Raw genomic sequence first — 24,401 nt, 5'->3', positions numbered from 1 at the left:
AATTTGTAAACCAACACGCTTTTTTATTGGACATACAAATATTTGATGATAACAGATATTAACAATTTTTACGTAGAAAATATATATCATTATATAAATAATAAAAACAGAATGTAAATGATTTACAAAAATGTAAGGAAATATTTTTTTTAATATTGTATTTGTCATAAACTATTATTTACTACTGTACTCTTCAATATATAGCTTTGTATAATACATAATTCTATTTGTCTTTTTTGATCAATCTTTTATTAAAAATGGTTTCATTTTTTTTTGACTACCTTTGACTATCGAATATATCATAAGCATCATATAAGCCTTCAAAACATTTTTGAGATAAATTATACTTCAAATATTTTATATAGGATCACCTACAATATCAATCAGCATTAATATTTGTCGCTCGTATATTGATTTTACAATAATAAAATTTACAAAAATAACGGAATCTGAAAAACTATTATTTGTCGGTAATACGTTAATATGTTTTTTCTCAATTAGCTCGATAACTGGTTTTTTAATATAATACAACTTGATAATAATAGGTTTAATTGGAATCAAAAAATATTGCCTTTGACACAGATTACACTAATTTTCCCAGGAGAAGTAAACTTTTTAAAATACACTAAACTATCAGTAGTACAATTATTTCCTTTAAAGAAGTCGACCGGTTAACACGTTGAATGCTACACGATTTCGAATGCTACTTACACGGGGTAAAATACATAAAATGGAAAAAATATTATATCCACTTATTTAATTAAAGTGCGTTATTATTGTTGCACAATTATCTTGCTGAATGTCATCTCATTAAGTAACATTGTGCTAATACTGAGAGAAATGATCACTTCAATGATCTTGTATAATCAATTGACGTAATTGTAATTAATGTTTTTTATTTATAATTTGAATTATTGTTGTCTATTTCGTAAGGAAGTAATTAAAATTTATTTAGAGATCAAATCTGATGTTCAAATTCTTTTAGTTTTCATTTAAATACGTTTCAAAAAAGATAGGGCCATCTCCTCCGAAATTACCCTATTTACAATATAAAAATGTTTTCAAATAATCATCGCTTAATTGAGTGAATTGAAGTAATTCAATTTGATTGGTTGTCACCGGTATTAAGTGTTAAGAAGAAAGAAAAGGGTCACTATGGTCGCACGATAGAAAAATCGTTATTGTTAAAGGCGTCTTAACAAATTCAGAATGACGTGACCCGCCGTTCGAAGATCCTCTTACTTTGACAATCCAATATACCGAGTGGGTCATTTTTTCACACTCGTATCTGATAATATGTAGATATGATTGATAGGTAATTTACTAATAAAAGGAATGTAGAAAAATAATAAGTTCATGCCACGTTAAAACATTTTTTCCAATTTTTATTTGCTCAGCCATCTTTCTTGTGCGGAGTTCTTATTATCTTTTTATATTGTGAAATAAAATCTTACTTGACTTGGTGAACATAGGGTCATTCAAAGCGTTTTATGAGAGTCGTAAACGTTCTCTCTGAGAGTTAAAAGTTCCTCCTTTATTGTTTGCGAAAAACATAAAGTACTTAAAGCTGTACTCCTTAACGAATTAATCGTATTAGGAAAAATATGTTAATGTATTTGCACGTAAGTTATTTTAACTTTAACTATACATGAAAGCAGTTTACAATAAAAACAGTAAAATAAAAAAAAGATAATTTAGATTCAAATATATCAACATATATTTATTTAATACATAATTGTTGTGATAGCTACAGAAAAGTATACTAAACATGTTAATTTTGCAAACTGTATCAAATTGACAATTGCGTTAAAAAGCATACATGATCAATTTTATGAAATGTTATAGCTTTTATGTAAATTAAAAGAGTGTCGAAAACAGTTTTAACGTTGGTATAGAAAAAAAGGAGTTATGGCATTTTTACAAACGAAAAAGATTTAGATAGACCAAGTGATTCTATGTTTTACTAGCAGAATTTAAATAATACCGTGCATTACCGGGGTTGAAATTTTTAATACATGAATTGCAAAATCTTACTTTAGAAAAAAATATTGAGTAAATGTAGAGGTCCATATGTATATGGCACAATCAACAAATACTACAACGAACAAGGTTCAGAAACCGATAGTTCCTCCATTTACGCGGAGTGTCCGTTTCACATGGATTCGTTTCACGCTAATGAAAATCACGTAGAGTCCGTCGGTACAAAAGAAAAGAAAATATTGTAAACAAAAGTTGGTATCAATTATAGAAATACATATTTATTTCACATAGTACAACAAAGACAACAATAATAATGACATTTTAGAAAACAAAAGTAAGTTTTATTTGGTGTCGCTAAATTCAAATCGTGTGAATTGATTCGCATGTAAACAGTATCGCATAAATGGTGTTATAATTAACCGTGTGAAGTCAAATAATGAAATGTATATTCGTCAAACGCAAGCCAAATACACCTATAATATATTCTAATGAAAATCTGAAGCAAGACGAAGAAGAATTACATGTTTACCTGAAAAATAAATAACTGATCGTTGAAAGAATGAGTATCATTTGATTTTAAGATGACGCGTGTACTCGTCGAACGCAGTTCACTGGTTAAGAGCTATGATATGAAATCATTGCTAATTAATTCTAATACCATTTGTTTTGTTATGATACGATAAATTATGTTATACAAAACACTCTAAATTCTCGAAGCAGTCAACCTGTTAACGTTATCAATGAATGATCAAAATTCTAGACTGAGCATATTCCATTGGAAACTAATAAGTGATTATAAAAGGGCTGGTGGAACGTAGTATAGAAAAGGAACGTGGAACTCGCTTATCGATCCAGCTGGAAATTCATTGTGCAGTTATAGGTGCGAATGGCCAAAGCTAAGTGACTGGTGATCTTTCCACTGCTGGAATATCTTTCCCCGGAGGCCAATAAATCATAAACGGCGTCGGTTGGAACGGGCGTTTCGAAAGGAGAAAACGCCGCGTCAATTTAGAGTTCGGCCCGTAGTGTCTCATTGCTCTTCCGAGGATCGAAGTTATTACACAGTAACGCAAGGAGTCTGCATACCATGCAGTTTGCCAGCGTAAAACCGTCAACGAACACAGACCTCTTGTTAAAGTAAAACGATTACTTTGAACGTAAATGGCGGCTGTTTCACTCGCGTGAAGGAACGCAATAAAGGCTTCGTTTGAGCTCCAGATAAACATCGAAGATATCGAGCCATCTAAAAGTATCTATAACCGGCGATTTGAATAGTTTATGACTTCTCCACATTCTGCGCATTCTGGTTTCTCATTTCGATCACACGAGCGATCAACGTTGTCTTAACTTCAAGATAGGACACTGAAAAGGAACTTGGTTTTATAGGGAAGACCTCCCAGAAAGGAAAGTGAAGAACGTTGAATGTAGATCCGGGAATCAATTCAACCGGGGTGAAATGTGACATTATTCTTCTCGGGCAAGGTTTAAAACAACTTTATAAGGGTTTCCGGAAATCGATGGATCTTTCTGTTCTCCAGAATTTTGATTACGGCATGGGAGTTCGTGTAATTGGTTCGTGTTCCGTTCCAATTACTAAGAGAATTTAAAGAAAGCAGAACGACCATGGAGTAATTTTTTGAAATTCCTTTTGATATTATAAACCTCGAATAACACAATTTTGTCACGTTTATTATTAGAAAGAAATCCCGATAGAAATTGTAACAATATATTATTTTCGTTATGGTATTCAAGTGAAACTACTTATTTTCAAAATCATTTCGAGCATTCAAGGCTTTTAAGGTATCAATAATTACGAAAAAAGAAAACCAGTCATTTTGACTGGTACGGTAGTTCTAGTATTAAAATAAAATTAAAAAAAATAATGAATTCAAATTCTCTGTTCACGTTTCATAGAAATCATATAAAGAATTCAATGAAGAAAGCGACTGCGTCACACCGATAACAGAAATAAAGTTTCTTTACTTGATAGCTATTTATTAACTTTTTGAGAAAGATGTTATGATAAAAAAGTGAGCAGTAAACAATTTGAAGAAGACGAAGAAGAATTATTCATAAAAGCTTTGCTCTTTGAAGTACTTCATTCTCACTGTAGTACCTATTTCTTTAGGTAGCAATGAACCTGAATTTTTCAACTATTCAGTCTGGAAATAATTTATAGTACAACCTCATGTAAATACCAAGTTTCATGTTCCTTTATTACATTTTGTTTCCATAGCAACATGATAGATGGTCGACCGCATCGCACATGCAAATACAGAGGTAAAATTTTTTTAAAAATTGTTGTTTCGTTGGCATTCTCATTCAAATACTGCTTCGTGCATTTACATTTTACGTGAAAATGAAATCAAGTACCTTTCGAACATGCTTATTGTGAATAATATTTTTTTTTAAATGATCCCTTTTCATCCTGAACATATATTATACTTTTACAAAACAGAATAATATTTTATTAAATTTTCATTATCCCTAAATGAAAATATCTTTAATGAAAACAATTTTATGAAATTTTCATTACATTCACTTAAGAACTTATCATTGAACTTATCATTGCAGTGCTCGCTTAGTGAAAGTTGTTTGTTTGTTGCATTATGTTGTTGATCAACATTATCTAATGTAACTGTCTAATGTAATTATATTTGTTGCTAAATTAAATTCCATTTTTATATTAAAATTATAATTGAGTTTAGTGACTGAAATAAAATGTTCTTTCACAAAAATAATATATTCACACATTTCAGTCTAATACAAAAGTGGAAAGGCATTCCTAAATTTTTAACGTTTCTCGAAAACAATGCCACGTAGAAAAATTTTGTATTTCTTAATAGAAAAATTATGCTTTCTTCAGCAACATCAAGCAAAGCTGTTGCTAATTTATGGAAATTTTATCTGTTTTTTTTAAGAAACAAGGGCATAAAATGGTAGAACACGTTCAAGAAAATTTAACTCGAAAAGAAAATCTTATTTTAATCTTAAAAATATGCGGACTTTTTTGTAAAACTGCAATTCTATCATCTTTATTAACTATTTTTAGTTCTTTTGCAGAATGAAATTCTTTTTCACGTTTCCTCAATAATATACTACATACTTGACTAAATATAGCTTTTTACTTGAAGGCGATTTTACACGCTAAAATAAGACGAAAATCAATAGTGATAAATCTGCGGTTTCGGCTTTATCTGAAAATTATTAACAATTAAAAGTCTTTCTGAAACATAATGGTCCAACAATAATAGTGTGTTTAAGTTCAGTTAATTCTAATGCTTATCTCGAAGCTGAAATATGGCGACATCACAAGTATAATGACAGTATAACATTATTTAAAAAACTTATATCACAACTGTTATTCGATATTCAACTTATTTATTTACTGAAATTCATTACAGCATTTCTTGTACTGGATTATTGAATAAAGAATGTGAATACTTTCCTTAAAATACTATTCCTTAAATTCTTACAATATATGGAATACACGCATTACAATTACTCGGTTAGTAAACATTAATGTATATCTATAGTATGATTATGTTCTTTAAAAATGTGTGGTTCAGAACAGTAATAGTTTAACTCCCATTTCTAAATTCTCGATAAAAAAAGCTTTTTTGAAGCATTCTTGGATTAATTAAATACTAATATCACAATGTTATTAATGGTTTAATTGTTATTAACTATTAATATTAGAAACTGTAATAATCACCCCTCTTAAGTACCTTTCATTTGCCCCGAAGGTATATTCTGTAACTCATGATATCTGTTTCGACAAACTTTCACTCTAGAAAACTCTTGCAATATTTGAATAATTAATTTTCTATTAATATTTCTTTTAATATAAATCTCTTCCCATGTTACTAAGGGAAGAAAGTCATACATACAAAGTCTTTAGTATAACATTTTTTTTTAAACACTAAAAATTCAGTGGTACACTTCTATTACCTTGATAGACAAAGGGAAGTAAACTTTTATTAAATTTGTTTTTGATTTTCAACTGATTTTCTTTTTTTACTGTTTAAAAAAATGGTCAGTGGTTATAATAATTGCAATTCTAGATTACTTTTCTATATTTAAACGGTTTTTTTAATGGACCTAAGCCACTTTCAAAATGAACGGCTCATATGTATAATGAGAAAAGTAATTTTAAGTATCTAATAATTTTAAGTTTCTTTTTATTTAATAACCTAATTTGTATATATTAATATTATGCTTTGATTAAAGTGGATTATTCTACATCTATCTTTATTAAACCTAATGCGTATAAATATTATTGGATGATTGTTAGTATATTATTTTTGTGATAAATTTTTCTAATAATTTAAGAAACCCCATCGTTTTTCTGGTTAATATTTCCAGGCATTGTAATTTATATGTTGTAATATCTTGTATCCATATTTATTCATGCTTGCCAATTTCAGCTACAACCTCAGAACCCCCTTTATCGTTTCTGTCTCAATTATTAATAGACCTATCTACAACCATATCTAATAAGTCTGAGTATATTTTGATGAACATAATAATCTTTCTATAATGACTGCATAATATAATACATTTTATAATTCATGTTATAATATGTTTTAAAATATATAATACATTTTTTTAATGTATACAACAACGTCGCCTATTAATATACTCCATTCGGCTTCTAAAAATACTTTCACCTTCGTAATAAAATATTAAATTTTAATATATTTACTAATATGATGTTTCATTTTTCTCCTTTTTGTAATTTTATATTTTTCTTAAATATTATAAATAAATGAAATAAATCTTGAGGCAGGATGTTAGACCAGTTTAAGGACGATGTGGAACAAGAACGCATAGATATAACGAACTTACAATTCGATATGTCTGTTTAAGAGTTTACTTAATTTTTTTGCATATTAATCTTCAATCATATGAAACGTTAAAAGGTTTTCAGTTTACTAAAAAATCTTTCTCAAATTAATTATAAAACCAACGAATTACTGCCTTTATTTAAAATTCCGAAGTCCTTGTTGCGTTTAAAATTTATTTTTCAGAATAAACCGAATAATCGTAATATATCAGTTAACAACAGAAAAGCATCTATTAATCAGACTACGGATGTTTATATAAATATATTAAATACCAGAAAACAATTCGTGCGGTTTTCTTGTTAGCAATGAATTGAGGTTCGACTTCAATTAATATTTCACTAGTTTAATTAATGAAATTGATGATAGTAGCAAGTTGTGTTTATACCGTTAGTACCAAATAAAATAAAATTATTTTGCAAAACCGTTCTTCGTGTTTAAATTTTTATTTAAGAACCTGCATGAAGTTTTTCTAGTACCAAATAGAAGTGTATACATGGCATTCCGACACACTCTGTATTTCGCTAACATTACGGAAAGGATATTTAGACAACTACATTTTATCAAACCTTAATATCAATATTTTACTGCGACTCTATACGAAATCAACAGATTACCAAACTTGTAATTATCGGAAACGAAGCCTTACAAAAATGTTATCTTATACTTTCTTCTTATTTTTCAATGAGGAATCACCTAAACGCCTGCTTATAGGGTAGATCGAGTCGGATCGAAATAAAAATTCAATCTACGTTTGTTACATCGCAAACTACATTTCTTATTTTTGATTTCTTATGTGCAAGAGAAATTTTAAAAGTTCTGTTTCACTTTCTATTATACATATTTAATATTAGATTTTGAGTTTATCGTACAGTTAACTCTATTGGTCTTACAAAAATTAATGTTCGTTCATTAAGATTTTAGAAATCAGACGTCTAAAGATATACAATTAAAATACATATTTATATTTGCGCATTAATTAAAATTGACGCTTCGCTAAATTATGTTTATAAAATTCAGTATGCGTCAAATTGACACATTGCACAAACCTAGTGTTAACACTTAACCGACAGGTGGGTAAGCGAGAGAATGTTCATTGACGACCGGCAATATTTTGTAAATTAACAAGAAGAGGACGTGAACTATGAATTCTGCAAGCATATGATCCCTCCCAAGAAGAATATATAAATTTATAAAGAAATTTATAATTATTACAATTAATAATTTAGAAATGGCTTCAATCTGCAACAAAGTATAAACGAATATTTTTACCCGCCCAGCCGGTTAAGTGTTAAGTACTTTTATTTTTTACTATCAAAGAGAGGATAATCCGATTCGCTTCGGTCTAGACTATAACATAATATTCCGACGCGCCTTCTATTCGGTTAGTATCAGCTCGAAGGAAGCAGCCCAATTTTCGTCAGGACAACAGACAGACACCTGACTTTTCTACCCTGTTATATCGGCCCTGCCCGAAGATGGTTGCTGTTTCAGACTGCAGCAGGCGTGGGACGGCTCGCACGTGAGAGGGTTGGCAGAGTGCCATAGCAAAGTGACCCACTTTCGACGCGTAGATTGACCCAAGTGTCGCCATTTTTACTGGAAGTCACCGAGAGTACCTACAGTTCTTGCGCCCGCCGCACCGCGTGCGCTCACCCTGCCCGATCTTTTCTTTCTTTTTCAGGTCGTAGCAAGGGGGACAGATCGTTAACTGACCACGCAATTATGCGCGAACAGCCAACTTCTTTGAGGTTCGAGCTTTCGAGTTTCCCGAGCACTTTACGTTAGCGGGACTCAAAGCGGAAATTGCAAGCTAGAGGCCACCGCCTGGCCTTCCCTTCCGCCGGGACATAGTTCATAGTTCTCTGTAGGACTTGTATATTTTATTTTCCTGCTATCGACGTCCGGGCAACTTCATAATTTCGCAGCGAGGCGATACTTACTTCCGTATGCAAATTGCTTTACGCTACCGGCTCGAATCATCTTTTAGCCGTTAATATCAAGGAAAACATTGGTAGAAGAGAATGTTTAATTGATGGAAAGCTGCACAAGATTGAATGAGAATCGAATTTTTCTGAACTTAGAATTGTTAAAGGGAATATTATTTAAAGATATAGGAGATTTTTAATCGTTAGGCTTGACATAACCATCAAGATTTTAATCGTCAAACGTTGTCTCTGTTCCTCTAATTTTTATAATAGAAACGCAAAAGTGTAACAGTAAAATTATGCATACTTTATTGATTAGTAGACTAAATAGGATGTTTATGTAGGTAAATATAAATTTTTATTAGCAAATTTACAAAAAGATGGATAAAACAGGAACTTGTTTACCTTACTGGTTTCAACCATTTTCAAAGAAAAGGAACAACTGGTAATATCATACATTTAATTGGTACTATGGCGGGTTTTAGAAAACTGTGTACGCTATAAACGCATAAAATTCCCTGTTTATTATTATAATCTTCACGCAATAACAATAACGTTTATGCGATGCAACAGCACTAACTATACTTTATTTTGCTGCAATGGTAACGTTTTCAATTACAATTAGAGCGAAGTGAAAAGTATCGTAATGTGAGAAAAATCTCAACTACGAAGCACGTTTACTGGTGTCGGTAACGAAGATGACTAGCTCTGGAAATTGCCGATTTTCCAGTGAAAAATCATTCAGGAGAGTTCGTGATTCTACTATCGAAGAAGGACTCTGAGAAATTCATAGCCAGCTGTAGCCTCGTGCCAGACAGGAAATAAGAGAAATTGGAATTGGTATCGATTTTATTTAGAATCCGCAGTTTCTAATTACCAAAATAATGTAACGAATAGTCGAAATGTGGTGGCATTCGACGCAATTTTGCTAGCACGCACGAAACATGGCATGAGTCACGCTCACATACTTACGTAGATCGATTTGGTTGGCACTGATGTATAAAACACCATTTAGATATTGGTTCGCGTTCAAGGGATGAAAATGACCTCGAAATGGAAGATGAAAAACAAGAAAGCTGTATACAATTTTTACTTTTTGTATTTTTATGTAATAGTTATTTGAGCTTCTGTATAATCAGATTGTTTAATTCTCTAATAGTTAAATTTAATATTGAAGAGAATTTAATTTCATTCTTTATAATTAGATTATTATATTATTAACTTGTTAACTGTGGTATTCAGTTTCGAAAATCTCTTTTTGTACGCACAATAAAATCAAATCGTCAAATGCACAGCAAACGCACTTATAATATATTCTGACCAAAAACGAAAGCAAAACGAAGAATAATTACATGTTTATCTGAAAAAATAAATAATTGATTATTAAAAGAGTTAATGTCATTTTGAGTTTTAAGACGATGTGTATACTCATCGAACGCAGTTCACTGGTTAAGAATAAGTGTGTGTACGAAATACAAAATAAGTTTAGCAACACTTAATTACTTTGTCAATCAAAGGAGAATCTTAATAGAGTTGGAAAGATGACAACTGCTGGTCAAGAAACACAGTCAAAACGAAAAATATTTCACTTTCCGCCGGCGGTGCCTGGGTCTAACTTGACCCAGATCTTCAGAAACTTCATTTAAATTCATTGTCTTTCTATACTTAAATTATTGATCAATTTATATTATATTAAATTCGACAAAAAGATCAACGTATTACGTAGAAGTATAAAAAAATATCTACAAAAATTAATAAGTAATTTAGATAATTCCGGGCATCGTTGTGTATGAAATCGTCACAAACATTTTTTTCTCAATAATTAAATAATATCTATAAAAAAAACAGACCATCCAACGTAACCACGAAACATTATCATTATCTTTGTAATCATACCATTAGTTTGTTAATGTGTATTCCAAAATAGAAAAAGCCAATATCCCCCATTAGCCTTAATAAAGTAAAGTAGGTTATGAAAGGTAAATTGGCATAATCCTCCGAAGTTTAACAACGAAGTGTCCTGTAAATCAGTTGGTCCATTAAGGTATTCACGGTCGCGTGTCTCCGTAACTAATTCCTCCTGGACCAGTTAGCGAAGACAGATTTAATTGGAAATTACATTGGTAGCAATAACGTTATATTACGCTAACGAGTGTTAATTAGCGAACGTATTAGTCATGTATATCTCTGCCGTGAGTTATCGTTTACCGGCGATGGCGGCGCCGTCCCGGCGTCCCGATGATATCGCAAAAGCACTTTGCACGCACCTTTCTCGTTGTTTGAGATATCTGCAGGACACCGATAGTGTCGTGACCGTTATTCTCTATCATTTCGCTTGCAGGCTTCACGTGCTCCGATTTTACATCTACATATGCATTTGTACGTGTAGATGTAGCTCCTCCTCGTAAGTTTTTTTTATCGGAAACCTGCTTGGGGATCTCTTATCATCATTTTAAATGTATTTAGAAAATTGATAAAAAATTATCATTCTTTTTTTGACAAGAAGGGTAAACGTTGAAGAAAAATACTTCTGGAATTTGGATGAAACATTTCTTTCTTTTTTCATATTGTTTCGTGGATTATATTTAGGTGTTTCAAAGATATCTTTTTTAACCTTTAAAGTAATTTAAAAAATCAACTTCTTAAATCATTGAAATAATTTAAGTAATTCACTTTTTAAACAGTTTAAATGTCTTTAGCTTTTTACACTTCGAACTGCATAGAATGGTAAGTAATTGCGTTGAGTTTCATTAATAGCGTATTTCAGTATTAGTACGTTTAACGATGATTATCCTTAAGTTTTGAAAGATTCGAAGCAGTTCGAATTTTTAATCTTGAACGTTATTTGTGTGTTACCTGTGAGAACTGTATAAATGCTTTTTATAGAAAATGATTCTATACAGTTCCCTAAATAAAATGATACGTATTCTTGGAATATTAACGCATTAAAATCTGCAGAAGTTGTTTGTTGCATGTTGGAATATAACAAATATATAACAAATTTTATTGATACATAGCGTTTGATTATTCTGTTCTATATTATACGTTCTTTCCTTACTATACAATTAAACTATCCGCAGACGTTAGTAAAATTTGCAAATCAATATAGAATTTCTGTCACTTTGTCAGCAGTAACGTAAAAGAATTAGAAAACCAGATGTCTTGATCATTTAGTTTGAAGAAAGTTCAGTAGAGAATTTGCCTATGAAAGCCGCTGCTCGGTCTTGATTGGATACTTTCCAACGGGGAGCAGATTATTTAAAGTACAGATTTGAATAAAATTTTCTGTGTTTCATTAGTTTCATGGCAACGTATAGTTCGATAAAGATTTGTTCATTTATTTTATTGAAATGTCCTTTTAGAATCAGAAGTACACATTATCATAAATCTAAATAGAAACATTTTTTATGAAACTAATGTGTACTTCATCAAAAATGATGCTCACTTGATAAACATACTAAAAACAGCGAGAATGAAAGAAAACGGAAATACTAACTATGATTTGATTGTAAATATTTATATAAATTCATACTTTTTGGACTAGATTATGAAAATCAAACGTAACAACTTACATTGTAAATTCAATTCCATTAAAGACATTATAAAACTATTGTCAGAGGTTTATTAATATTTTATTTCACTTTATTTTAAAAGTTAGTATAAACTCAAAAGAGGCAATTTCTAATTCAATTCTTGCAACGAAAAATATAAGATTCCTATATTTAAAAATATGGTTCCTTTTTATTATAAGTTCTAATGTTTGTAATTTAACACTAGAACTACCCAGCATTTAATAAGATTGATATGTAGTTTCTATAAAAATTGTAACAATAAATTATTTTTAATTTCTTCAGACATTAATTATAGCATACTTAGCCAAACTTTATCCCGACAAGAGCCGCAAATCCTAAACTCAGAATTTCTAGACCCGCATTTAGACAAATATTTTAATTATATAATATTTAAATTTCGCGGTCTTTATTTTCATTTACAATTTATTTAAAAAAATACATTTACAAACATTAAAAATACTTAAAGAAAAATTTTATTCTTTACTGGTAGATGCAGTTACTGTATGTCTGTGTTTATATCTTTGCCGCGAATCATTGAAAATCTGGCTCATAACTCGTTAGTACTATACGAATAAGCTTAGTTAAACGTTCATTTGTTAGCTGGGAACGGTGCTTCGATTTAATAAATTTCATTGTTAAATACAAAGATTCACAGCACTACATTGTACCAAATATTGAAATCAAATATCAAAAATGATATTTTTTCCTCTTTGATTAGAAAAACCCGCAGTTTGACCATTACAATATTCAGGTGAAACTACTCATTTTCAAAATTACTTCGAATATTCAATACTTTAAAGATATCAATAAATGCGAAACAAAACAGCCGTAACTAGTCATTTTGACTGGTACGGTAGCTCTAGCGTTAAAACATAAAATAAGTAATCTATGAAAAATATATTACACGTTCTACTACACAAGCTTCTTAATTTCAATAATTATATTTCTCTATTAATTCGCATTATCAGGGTTCTGCTTTCTAATGTATGTACTACATATCTTTTCGTGAAATTACTCTGCTGCCTCAAACGATGTATGCAATCAGTGCACGTTATTTTTACGATTCGGTTCGTCGTCTAAACGAGTGTATAGAGTCGACCCGTCTTTCGGGATCGTCATCCCGGCGCATTCTGGTTGAAAAGCCAGTAGCTCGTCTTCCCGGGCATGAATACGATCGTATTCGAGTAGACGGCCATTATACAACGACAATGCAGTAATCAAGCCGGGTCTCTTTGCCTTGTAAAAAGGGATTGCTTCCGTGACTTTGCGAACGGGCAGCTCGACGTCTTCCCAGCGTTAACCCGTCCCTTAAAATTCTTTAACGCCTCGACGGTCTGTTGAACTTTCCAGGGTGTCCCGAACGGGTGTTAATTTAACGACAGAAACTAAAATCAAGCACGGGAATTGCAAAAACTTTCTTCACTACTTTTCTGTCTTGAAGTCGATAAATAACTTACGAGGTTTCACACATTAAGAATGTTCTCTTTTAATAAACTGATAACATAGTATTGATTTAAAGGTTTTGCCATTTTTACGTTTTTTTGAATGAATATGTGTGTTAGAGAACTAGTAATTTATTGAAAATTAAATTTTTAATCGTTTGTTTTCCTTTTACATTTGTATAATAATAATCTTTAATCATGATAAAGCTTATGCCTGTCAGGTTTAAACTTATTGTTTCTTAAACAAGTTTTAAAATGATGGAAGTGAAAGCGTCTTGAGAATATCAGTAAAACTAGTAATGAAAATACAAATAAAAAATAATAAACACGCAAATAGAAAACTATTTTTGATCTTGGATGACTTTGAAATTGATGACGTTCTACACCGTTCAATATCAGATACGATAAAAAAAATTGAAATTTACTTTTTCATTTATAAGGTTAATACAACTGATGGTATAACTACTGGGTCAACATTGACCCGCCATTACCATGCAAGAGCTAGATAACAATCTTAACATACATTTTAAAATGATTAGACTTATACTCTTGTTTATCCTTACTGGAAACCATGGCAACTCGGAAAGGATCAATAAACATCTGCATTATGGTATCTGCAATAACAATTATGATACCATGACACCAAAATCGATTTTTGAGTTTCATATACAATAATTACATTACATTTAATAAACCATACATACAGAATATACCAGCGATTTAAGTAACTTGTTATGAAAGATGCAATGTTATCTGGGTAACATTATCGTTATTTGAATATTTCATGACCGAGAAACGTTAATAATTAATACGAACTGAGTCAGTAAATTTACTGAAGCTAACATTTTCCTCTTTTAACGAATTTATCGTTAAAAAAATTATATGTAGATTGCGTAGTCATATAAAAGTGTTCACGTAAATGTATACTTCCTTGCTCGTAATTAATCCCTTGCCTTATAATATCGCGTGGCACTGGTGGTGAAGATTTCAAACAAAATTTAATAATTTTAAAGTAAAGATAAACGTAAAATGAGCATAAAATTCCTTTAATTTCTCCAGTAAATTATTACAGCATAAAGTATTATTGCATAAATTATTGTTTAAAGTACAGTAGGTTCCCCTATATCGCAGCAATTATATACCTTCCATGTTATGCGAAACAAAGAACTCCAAAAATTAGAATTAAATAAATATTTTCTTTAATATTAAAGGAAATAATATGTAATTTATTTTAAAATAACAGGAACGTCAAATATTTTTATTTTATATACAGAATAGCTTAAAGCGGAAAGACAAGTAAAACTAAAACCTAATTACTATCAAAATCCTTTAAAATTAAGTTCCATTTGTTAATGGAAAAAGATGTTTCTTTTTCTGGGTACTATACCAAATTCATTGTCGATTGAATTATCTGCAATGTCAAAACTTCTGTGTTGCTCATTTCCTAATATCTCTGTATGTATAATTTCCTTATAACGAATATGAGATAAGAATAAATAATATCATAAATAATGATAATTATTATATACTATTATAAATTATTATTAATATAATACTATTACGGAAGGAATCATAAGCCACGAGATTAACGTTTAAGTATGAGTTTTTTACTAATAAAAAATGTATTGTATTTATTTATTTTTACTTATTTAAATATCTCTACATAGCAACAGCATCAACTCTATAACGAAAATTTCATTGGTTTCAGAATTGACGATAATTTATACAGAAGTCTGTGAGACCGCACGTCCATATTTAAAGATTAATAAGTAGCTTTATACATGAACAAAATTAACTTTATGACTAACTGTGGATACTATCGAATAGTGTTGTGTAAATACCTGTCACGCCTGAGCCACGGACCACGAAACCAGATCGAAACGCTCGTCATAGAGGGAACGAGGGATTCAGAGGGTGGTCGAAGCACGTCAAATGATATATTTGCTCGGAGCACAGGGATGAATTACGATCGGGTTGCAGGATGCGAGCCCATCGTGCGATCGATGCCGATTTATCGGTTGGAATTCAATACGCTATCGCACTGTCTTGTTTGAACTAATCGTGCAGAACTTAAATGGAACGTTTGTTTTCTGTCACCACCTTCGCTGCTTCTTTACAAAAATAACGCCGACACAAAAAAATGTAAAATGGAGTTCCTTTTGTATTTATGTACTTACTTGTGTATATCTATAATGCTTCTTTTTCGAACTAGTTGAATTCAGGTGTTTAGAAGCTGATAATTTAAAAAATTTAATTATAGTTTCATGTTTGAATTATTAAAATTAGGTAATTCTATGGTTGAGCCGTTCTGTTCCCGATTTTTGTGAAATTAGCAAATGTTGTTAAAATGTACAATTTCAGCAACTTTTTCCTATTAGTACATTAGTGTTATTAGTACATTAAGTTCTATATCCGTCTATGAAATGTCACAAGCTACACTGTGTATATTCTTAAAAATATCATAGATAGTAATAGCGCAAATGAAGGAAAAAACATTAGACAAAAGCATACGATTAAAAGAAAGAATGAGTAGAGTATAGTAATGGAAAATATAAAACATATTCTTCTTCATTAAAAATTGTATGCATCTTCCATTTTAGTTTTACAATATCAAAAATTGAGAAATCTGCATCCATAAAATATAAAATAAACAAAGAAAACTAATCTTCATAATCGCAGATGAACAAATTTTATTTTTATAGAAAATTATTAACATTTAAAATGATATTTTGATATCTGATCAAACATTTCTTTTTCTTTTATTTATAAGAAAGGAACTAAAACACATAAAGGAATAGTAGATTAACACAGTCTGAATAATTCTGTAAAATTTGAAGTAAATTGATACGGTGGCTTTCCTGGTTTTACTTATGCATAATGAATCTTACACATTTTTCAATTTATATGATGCCATCAATTCCAGAATTACATTGTATTACTTCCGCCAACGTTGCGACCTCTTTTATTCTTTTGCGTAGTTGTTTGTGCCGAGTTTGAAATTTCTTTCACTGCAGGTTTGGAAACGTTCAATCGTTGAACGACGCCCTCTACTGCATAACGATCTGCATTTGGACCAGTTGATGCACAACTTTAACGTGTGCATTATCTGCAATAATGTTATCGACCTCTTATTGAACACAAATGTCGTTGTATATACAGTAATATCTAAGTATAATGAGAACGTCACTGTAAGACATTACCACAACGAATCTGCAAGTAAAATTACATATACTATGTTTTTGTCCTATTACTCAGATGATTCATATATTAGTTTTACTGCAGCAAGTATATCTTCTCATTTTTTGATACTATTAATTGAGTGGCTCAGAATAATATATATTCTATTATAGAATAATATATATTCTATCGGTAATAATACTATTCCTGAGTTGTTGAGAAAATAAAAGTTTTCTTGAAATGTTATTGGATCAATCAAATATTAATATTAATAATTACTAATATTAATAACTAACAACAATTAATGTTATTAGTAATATAAATATTACAATTATTAATATTAATAACTAATAATAAGTCATGTTATTAATAATATTGTAATATTAATATTTAATTAATTTAACTCAGAAATAGTAGCTAGACCACTATTGCTCTGAGCCATTAAATTTTCATCATTACAAATTATCTTATCACGTCCATTTTTAGCGAGTTTAATTTATGGATAATAAAACCTTTGTATTAGATATTCAGTCATGTTCTGGTATCAGACAGACAGACAAGTGTGGTATTTACATTCACTCACAAAAATTTACCACATTCACCAATAGTACTTTGGAAATTATTAATTTTCAAATTTATACATTTTAATATTGTAATTTTTACCTTGGCCTCAAGTATCTCAACATGATGACAAAAATATGCAATTCCAGTCAAAAAGAGATTGATGACCTTGAAATTTCGAAAAAAATTTTCTCTTTGTAATATTTGCTTCTTCGAAGTAAACATACTCTTTCTTTGACTTTTTTCTATTATTAAAAATAACATAGAGATATTTAAGGTAAACAAATTCTGATGATCATCTTGTACGTAAGTAATACTTAGTTACGTATAAGTGATCTAAGATAGTAGACTCGCTTTTAATACGTAGTAATATCTACAATACAGACGTTATTTTGAAACAATTAAAAAAATTTTCCAAAAGTTATTACTTATTCTTTCATTATTTTTGTATGTAACACAATTTTCCAATATTCTGTTGTACTGTAGCGATGTGATCTTACAGTAATTTTCATAAATTAATCTTAGAAGTAAACACTTCTTTCACAAGAACTTCATAATCGTGTTCAGCACACTGCTGCGTGTCGACCAATCGTGATTCACCGGTTTTAAGAGGTCATAACTTCGTTACTAATGGGAATTTCCGAATAAAACTACAGTAATTATTTATTGTAAGAAACGCCACGCTAATGACCTTGACCTTCAAGTATGTTGTTAAGGACACTGCTCTGAGTAACCTTTTCTAACAAGTCAATTTGCAGTGTCTTATAGTTTTTGATTTATTCGTCAATATTTGCAAAAATATTTTTAACTCTTTATATGTTTAATGTTATACATCTGTTGGGGGTATTAGTTAAACATAAGTTAAGATAATTATCCTCGACAACGTGTATGAAGGTCAAGGTCAGCTTGGTGCCCTTTAGAGTAAATGAATGTCTATTGAATATTTTATAGTACAAAATTTATATTTTCAAATGGAATGGTTTATGAAAATATGATTTTCTCAGCTTTCCATAAATTATAATATCGGACCGAATATCATGCGCCCCACAAATACATTGATAAATATCTGTTTCATACATAACGACAATATTAATACTCATTACGATATGACAATTGATACCTTCAGAAATAACAGATATTTACTTTCTACTTTACTAAAATACTGATGATATAGTTTTATATTAGATGCCGGAAAAAGTTTATGTGGTTTCTAAAATCAAGATTCGAACAGAAAGAATGTTTTTGTAAAATAATTCAATTTTATTTGGTACCAACAGCATGAACATAACTTGCTGCTAACGCCAATTTTATCTATTAAACTAGTGAAATACTAACTGAAATCGGACCTCAATTAATTGCGAACAAGAAAATCGCACGAATTGTTACAGTACCTAATAGATACAAATTTCTTCTATTATTTCAACATATTCAATCAAACTTAAAAAAAATACTCCACGTCTCTTTATACCAGCATATTAATATTTTCAAAGTAATACCTTGTTATAATGTCAAAGGCATACCGATGATTTTGGAAAATATCTGATGGACATCGGTAATTTCATTAAGTTTAATCGGATATCGGTTCCTTCATGAAGTATGAAGCAAGTATTGATTCAATGCAGTATACGTATTCATTTGCTATCGCCTCAAGAAGTATAAGTGGTTATCGGAAATTTATTCCAAGTACCTAATATTTCGATATCTTCCGATGTTTTTTTCCATATTCTATTTTAATATCAGACCACCTGAATATCATCGGTATGTATCAGTATCGGCTTGATTACTAACTGTATATAATTGCTTCAGAGTACACGGTGTATCTCAGTTAAATCGGTTCATGTAAATCGAAATTTAAATATCTTGTAAACCAATAATTCTTTGCTATAAGTGGCTTAATACATTTATGTGGAGAATAGCGAGTTGTATTGATTAACACGTTGAATACCGCACGATTTCACGAAGTAAAATTCCCAAAATAAAAAAAGATATAATATTGAATGATTTAATTGAATTACGTTATTGTTATCGCACGTTTATTTTGTCGATTGTCACTGTACTAGGTAATATTATTTATAATATAGAAATATTTTCAAATAGTCACCGATTAATTGAGTGAATTATAGTGATTTGATTTGGTTGGGGTTGGTCGGTGACACCCACAGCATTCAACGTGTTAATATAGCAAAATGGGTATGGTTTCATTAAAATTGACCTTCATAAATCTTCTACGTATCTAGATAAAAAAAATTCACTCACATAATTTAATATGTGCCTGAAAATTATTAAATTTTTGTCTGACACATTTTTTAATTTCATCAATAGTTTCAAAAACATTCGAATGGATACAGGACACTCTATATGCAGTCTTCGTCACCATTTTTTTTGTAAGTGTTACACTATAGAAACAGTAGAACAGGAAAAAGTTTCACTATTTTTATATGAGTAATACGATGGTCTAAACAAAGTTCTTTCATTTTCAATAATGTTCAGAAAACATCAATGAAACTAATAGTACATGTAGCGATACCTTTGTATCATCATTTTATTAAAAGTATAGAGTATGAGTAAGAAGATAGTTAGTACATAGATAATATAACTTTATATGTGGAAGATAAACGTATAATTGAATGGATTTGAAACATATCAATTCTTGAAATTTCAGTTGAACAAATATTGCAAAATGTAATTACTCCTAAGTATAGAACGCGTGAAAAGGCATCTGTAGATAATATGCCACTACGTCTATAAGCGAAACAATGGGAACGTTTTCCTAGAAATATTCCATCAATAAAAGGTGGTCATAGATCTCAAAGAAGTACAGTGAACGCAGTGAAACTACTTGTTCCAATTGTTCGAGTTCGTCACGAGCATCGCTCAATTAATTTTCAGCGCAAGAGGTTAAGAACAGTGCATGTATTCTTTATACGAAGTATGTGGATACTTACACGATAAAAACATATTCGAGCTCGAAGGATTTACGAAGGACCGTAATAAACTTGACTAATTTATTTAAATTCAAAATTCTAGTTTATTTCTTCTATACAAACGAAAACCTTTTGTTAGGAGAAATTGGTAACAATTTTATTAGAAATAAATGAAAATAGTGTCCCTTATTTGCTTAACACTGCGTTACTTAACCACGCGTTTTTAACCAAATATATTTTGTTGCATATATAATTTAATAATAAACTAATACTGTTCGTTTTAACGTGTCTACCACGCGAGATCTGGCAAGCAAGCATGCACAACCACGTTCGGAAGAACGAGAGAAAAGTCGGGAGACTCTTGCCCAGTGACTTCAAAAATATTATTATAACAAATATTATATTGATAATTAAGTGGAAACATGAATAATGCTTGACTTGAAGTTCGTATATAACGTTACACATCGAGAAAATGTATGCATTAAGGGGTTAATCATGTTAATTAAATTAAATTAATTTGTTAATTCAATTGTAAAATGCTTTAATGTTTTCGTATGCTTTTTGGATATCTAAAAGAAACTAAATTGTAACGAATAATATGAAGAATATGAAAGTAAAAACATTTGAGTTATTGTCATATAAAAAAAAAACGTCATTTACTAATAAATAATATTTATGTAAACTTACTGAAAATTAAAAACTCGTTCAAATATTTCTATGGTATACAACATTATATACGAACTTCAAGTCAGCCATAACTCGTATTTCCATTCATGTTATACAAATGCAGCGCAATTTTTCATTCGCATTATAGGAGTACCGCATTATACGTGATCCTACTGTATTTCCATTAATGAACATCCCGATCTCTGTTACAGATTTAAGCGGAAGAGGAACGAAGAAGTTCGGTGATCAATGCGTGGAGGATCGTGAATGCGGATTCGCTGGATCGTACTGTGAGCCAAAGAAAAGCAAATGCGCTTGCAGGGAGGAATTCGAGGCTACGAATCACATCGACAAGTGTGGAAACCGTAAGTTAGTATACTTCCAAGCGCTCCGGTGCAAGCAGATTTGTTTAGAACATCCTGTTAAATAGCAGATTTGTTTAGAACATCCTGTTAAATAGCAGATTTGTTTAGAACATTCTGTTAAATAGCAGATTTGTTTAAAACATCCTGTTAAATAGCAGATTTGTTTAGAACATCCTGTTAAATAGGAGATTTGTTTAGAACATCCTGTTAAATAAATAATTAATTGACAATAATAATACGAACGAATAAATGAATAGGAATGAAGATAATTTTATTTAGTCCACTGGGTTTCGGTTCAAGTCACGTCCAAGGATCGTTTTTTTTTCTTTACCAAAGACGAGTTTTACGATCGGGACGATATGAAAGTCGAGGGATGGCAGGTTATAGCTTCCTCTGCTAGAATTTAAACGAGGCACCGCGCTTTTATGTGTCTCAGTCATCGATGGTGTCATGAAAAATTAAAATTAGGATTCTAGAAATATTCGATGAACTACGATATAGTACTAGTTATGGATCAGTTTTAATGTTATTATTTCCTGCTTGTTTGAGCACTAAATTCTGTGAATCGCGTTGCTGTGTGCGTTGAGAAGTGGTCGAAATATAGAAACAAGTGCGAAAGCTCTAAAATCATGATTTCTAGGGAGATTTTATTACGATATTCCTACAAATGTCATGATCAACATTAGTTAATTAGAAATTATCTTGTTAAGCCACAAGGCCAATAAAAAGTAATTCCAGTTATTCAGATAAATTTCGCTAATACGAAATCGAATAATTTTTATTTCTCTACAATATAAGAAGGATTAGTAAGATAATCAAATAGCACAACTATTCAGTATTTTTGTTCTATTTTTAGTTGCATTTTTAAGTTATAGATCAGTATTTATAGAACTATTACGAATAGTTACCAAATAATTAACAGTTGTTCTTATTTATTTTATCTTTGTTATGAAAGGATGTTATTTAAAATGCTCAGGATTTTCGTCGCAGTTAACATGTTAAAAATCGAACACAATTTCATTTTATTTATTCAGTTTACTTATCGTTGCGATATATCTGCCAACCACCAGCAACAAAAAACATAAAGCTAGAAGGAATTTAATCTAGGATTGAGGACTGATCACTGTTAAGCCACTCTTCTAATTGCGGGTTCGTGGTCGATATATGGAGACAATGCGGGTAGATAATCGCGCGATCAGACTCACCATGCCGATCCTGGCTGCATACTGTTGGCCGCAAGGTTACGGTTGTCACCTCATTTTGTGAGAAATATCTCGTCATCTAAATAATATATTATAGATACTCTATTGTTCGCACTATTTAATTCTATAAAAATTTGTTTACTGTGAATACTGCTGAAAATATTATTCTAGCGGAAATTAAATTGCTATGCAATCTCTTTTCACTTTAAAACTTACAAAATTTATTATTTCAAACTACTATATTATAAATGGAATAAAAGTTAATATCCTGAAAAGTATGAATTCCTTTTCAATTGTAATATAATCAAGGAAAAGAAAATTTAACGTTCTAGGATACTGTAGAATGAACCACCTAATAATATTTGATTTTTAACGAAAACTCTCTGTTTTATAAAATTAAGTATCCACCAATGTTTATATTTTAAAACACATATCCTTTCTGCTTGGATTGTTCCATTTTATTGTCTTGTCTTAGTTTGATATGCTCGATTAGATTTTATTTACATCATAAGTACTATAAAAAAATAGTAGTGGTAACATTGGAAGGTAAATTAAATAATACAAAAAAGGTGAAAGTACATCTGGAAACTGTTTCATTTTCGATTGATTTATGATATTTTCAGATTGTTCCATTCAAATCAATTATCTGAAAAGTCGTTTATTCGGATTTGTCTTACAATTAGTTCAGATAATTGGCGTTCTACTTTAATATTATATAGTATCTGTAGTTACAACAAAGAAATAAAAAAGAAGAGTGCGACATTTAAAAAGTATGTAAACGAAAAAGTTTTTCTCTTCTTTCCTAACATCCTTAATATCAAATAACGAAGTGTTTACCGATATACAAAAATTATAATATATTGTTAAGTGATACAACAAATTATTAAAATCATTTCGATGCTGTAAACGACGATAAAGATCACTGAAAACATTCCTCCTCCATAAATGACTAGACACATTTTCAAATCATTGTTTTCCGTGTTCCATACTTTGCAAAGAAACAAAAATTTTCATATTTATATTAATATTTTATTCGTACATGACGATTGTTATAATTACATTCGCTTTTACCATTAATGAATATATTTTCTATGTCCGATAAATGAATAATTTTTACGACAGAAGCTTTCTTTGATTGATCAACTACATCTTGCCAGAGATAGTACCTGAAAAAATTAATAAAAGAAATCTCTCTTCAATTCTCGTTTATTTTAATAAGCGAGAAAAATAAACTGTTAGCCAAACAGTTCTACATACATACTTTTGTTACTGAAAACTGGGACACCGGAAGTAGGGATCGCTGAGTGTTTTCCCAATAAACTCTTCGAACAGTTTCAAACGTCAGGAAGTTATTGATTATAGGGAAACAGGGAAACTTTTAGACAGGGTTGATATTAAAAAATATGATCAACTGTCTTTGAGGTTGCTACAGGTTGAACCTGACAAGGGGAGAAACTTTTTAGAATTTCTCAAATAATGTGTGACCCGAAATTACAAATGATGGAGCAAAAGTTGCGGAAGGTTATCAGGGCATTGCACGGCCATTGATTGACGTATCGATCATCGCAAACAATACAATCTTTTCTTATCAGTCACACAGGAATACAACTCGAGAAAGGTCTACGCTGTTTGCAAAGGATATACCGATATATAATCAACTTATGTACGATATCTGAAGCGGAAAGTGTTGGGGAAAGACATCAAATCCATTTTTATTGTTTCGTTAATTCAATTCTAACA

General features: G+C 30.4%; 1 protein-coding gene across 6 annotated transcripts in view; it reads left to right on the top strand.

The window, feature by feature from the left end:
- Positions 1–24,401, top strand: part of jus (EB domain-containing julius seizure protein) — an 82,103-nt gene that overhangs the window by 42,488 nt on the left and 15,214 nt on the right. For all 6 annotated transcript variants that reach the window (XR_012999323.1, XR_012999324.1, XR_004235892.2 and 3 more), the window contains exon 2: positions 21,307–21,459. Coding sequence is in view for 3 of the 6 variants with exons in the window: in XM_031986443.2 (XP_031842303.1) it covers positions 21,307–21,459 (153 nt within the window). In the remaining 3 variants the exon portion in view is untranslated. The remainder of the gene's footprint in view (positions 1–21,306; positions 21,460–24,401) is intronic.

The sequence above is a fragment of the Nomia melanderi genome, chromosome 9 (genome assembly GCF_051020985.1).
Source record: "Nomia melanderi isolate GNS246 chromosome 9, iyNomMela1, whole genome shotgun sequence".
In the NCBI taxonomy this organism is placed as follows: domain Eukaryota; kingdom Metazoa; phylum Arthropoda; class Insecta; order Hymenoptera; family Halictidae; genus Nomia; species Nomia melanderi.
Note: the sequence above shows the minus strand (reverse complement) of the source record. Positions and strands in the feature narration are given on the sequence as shown.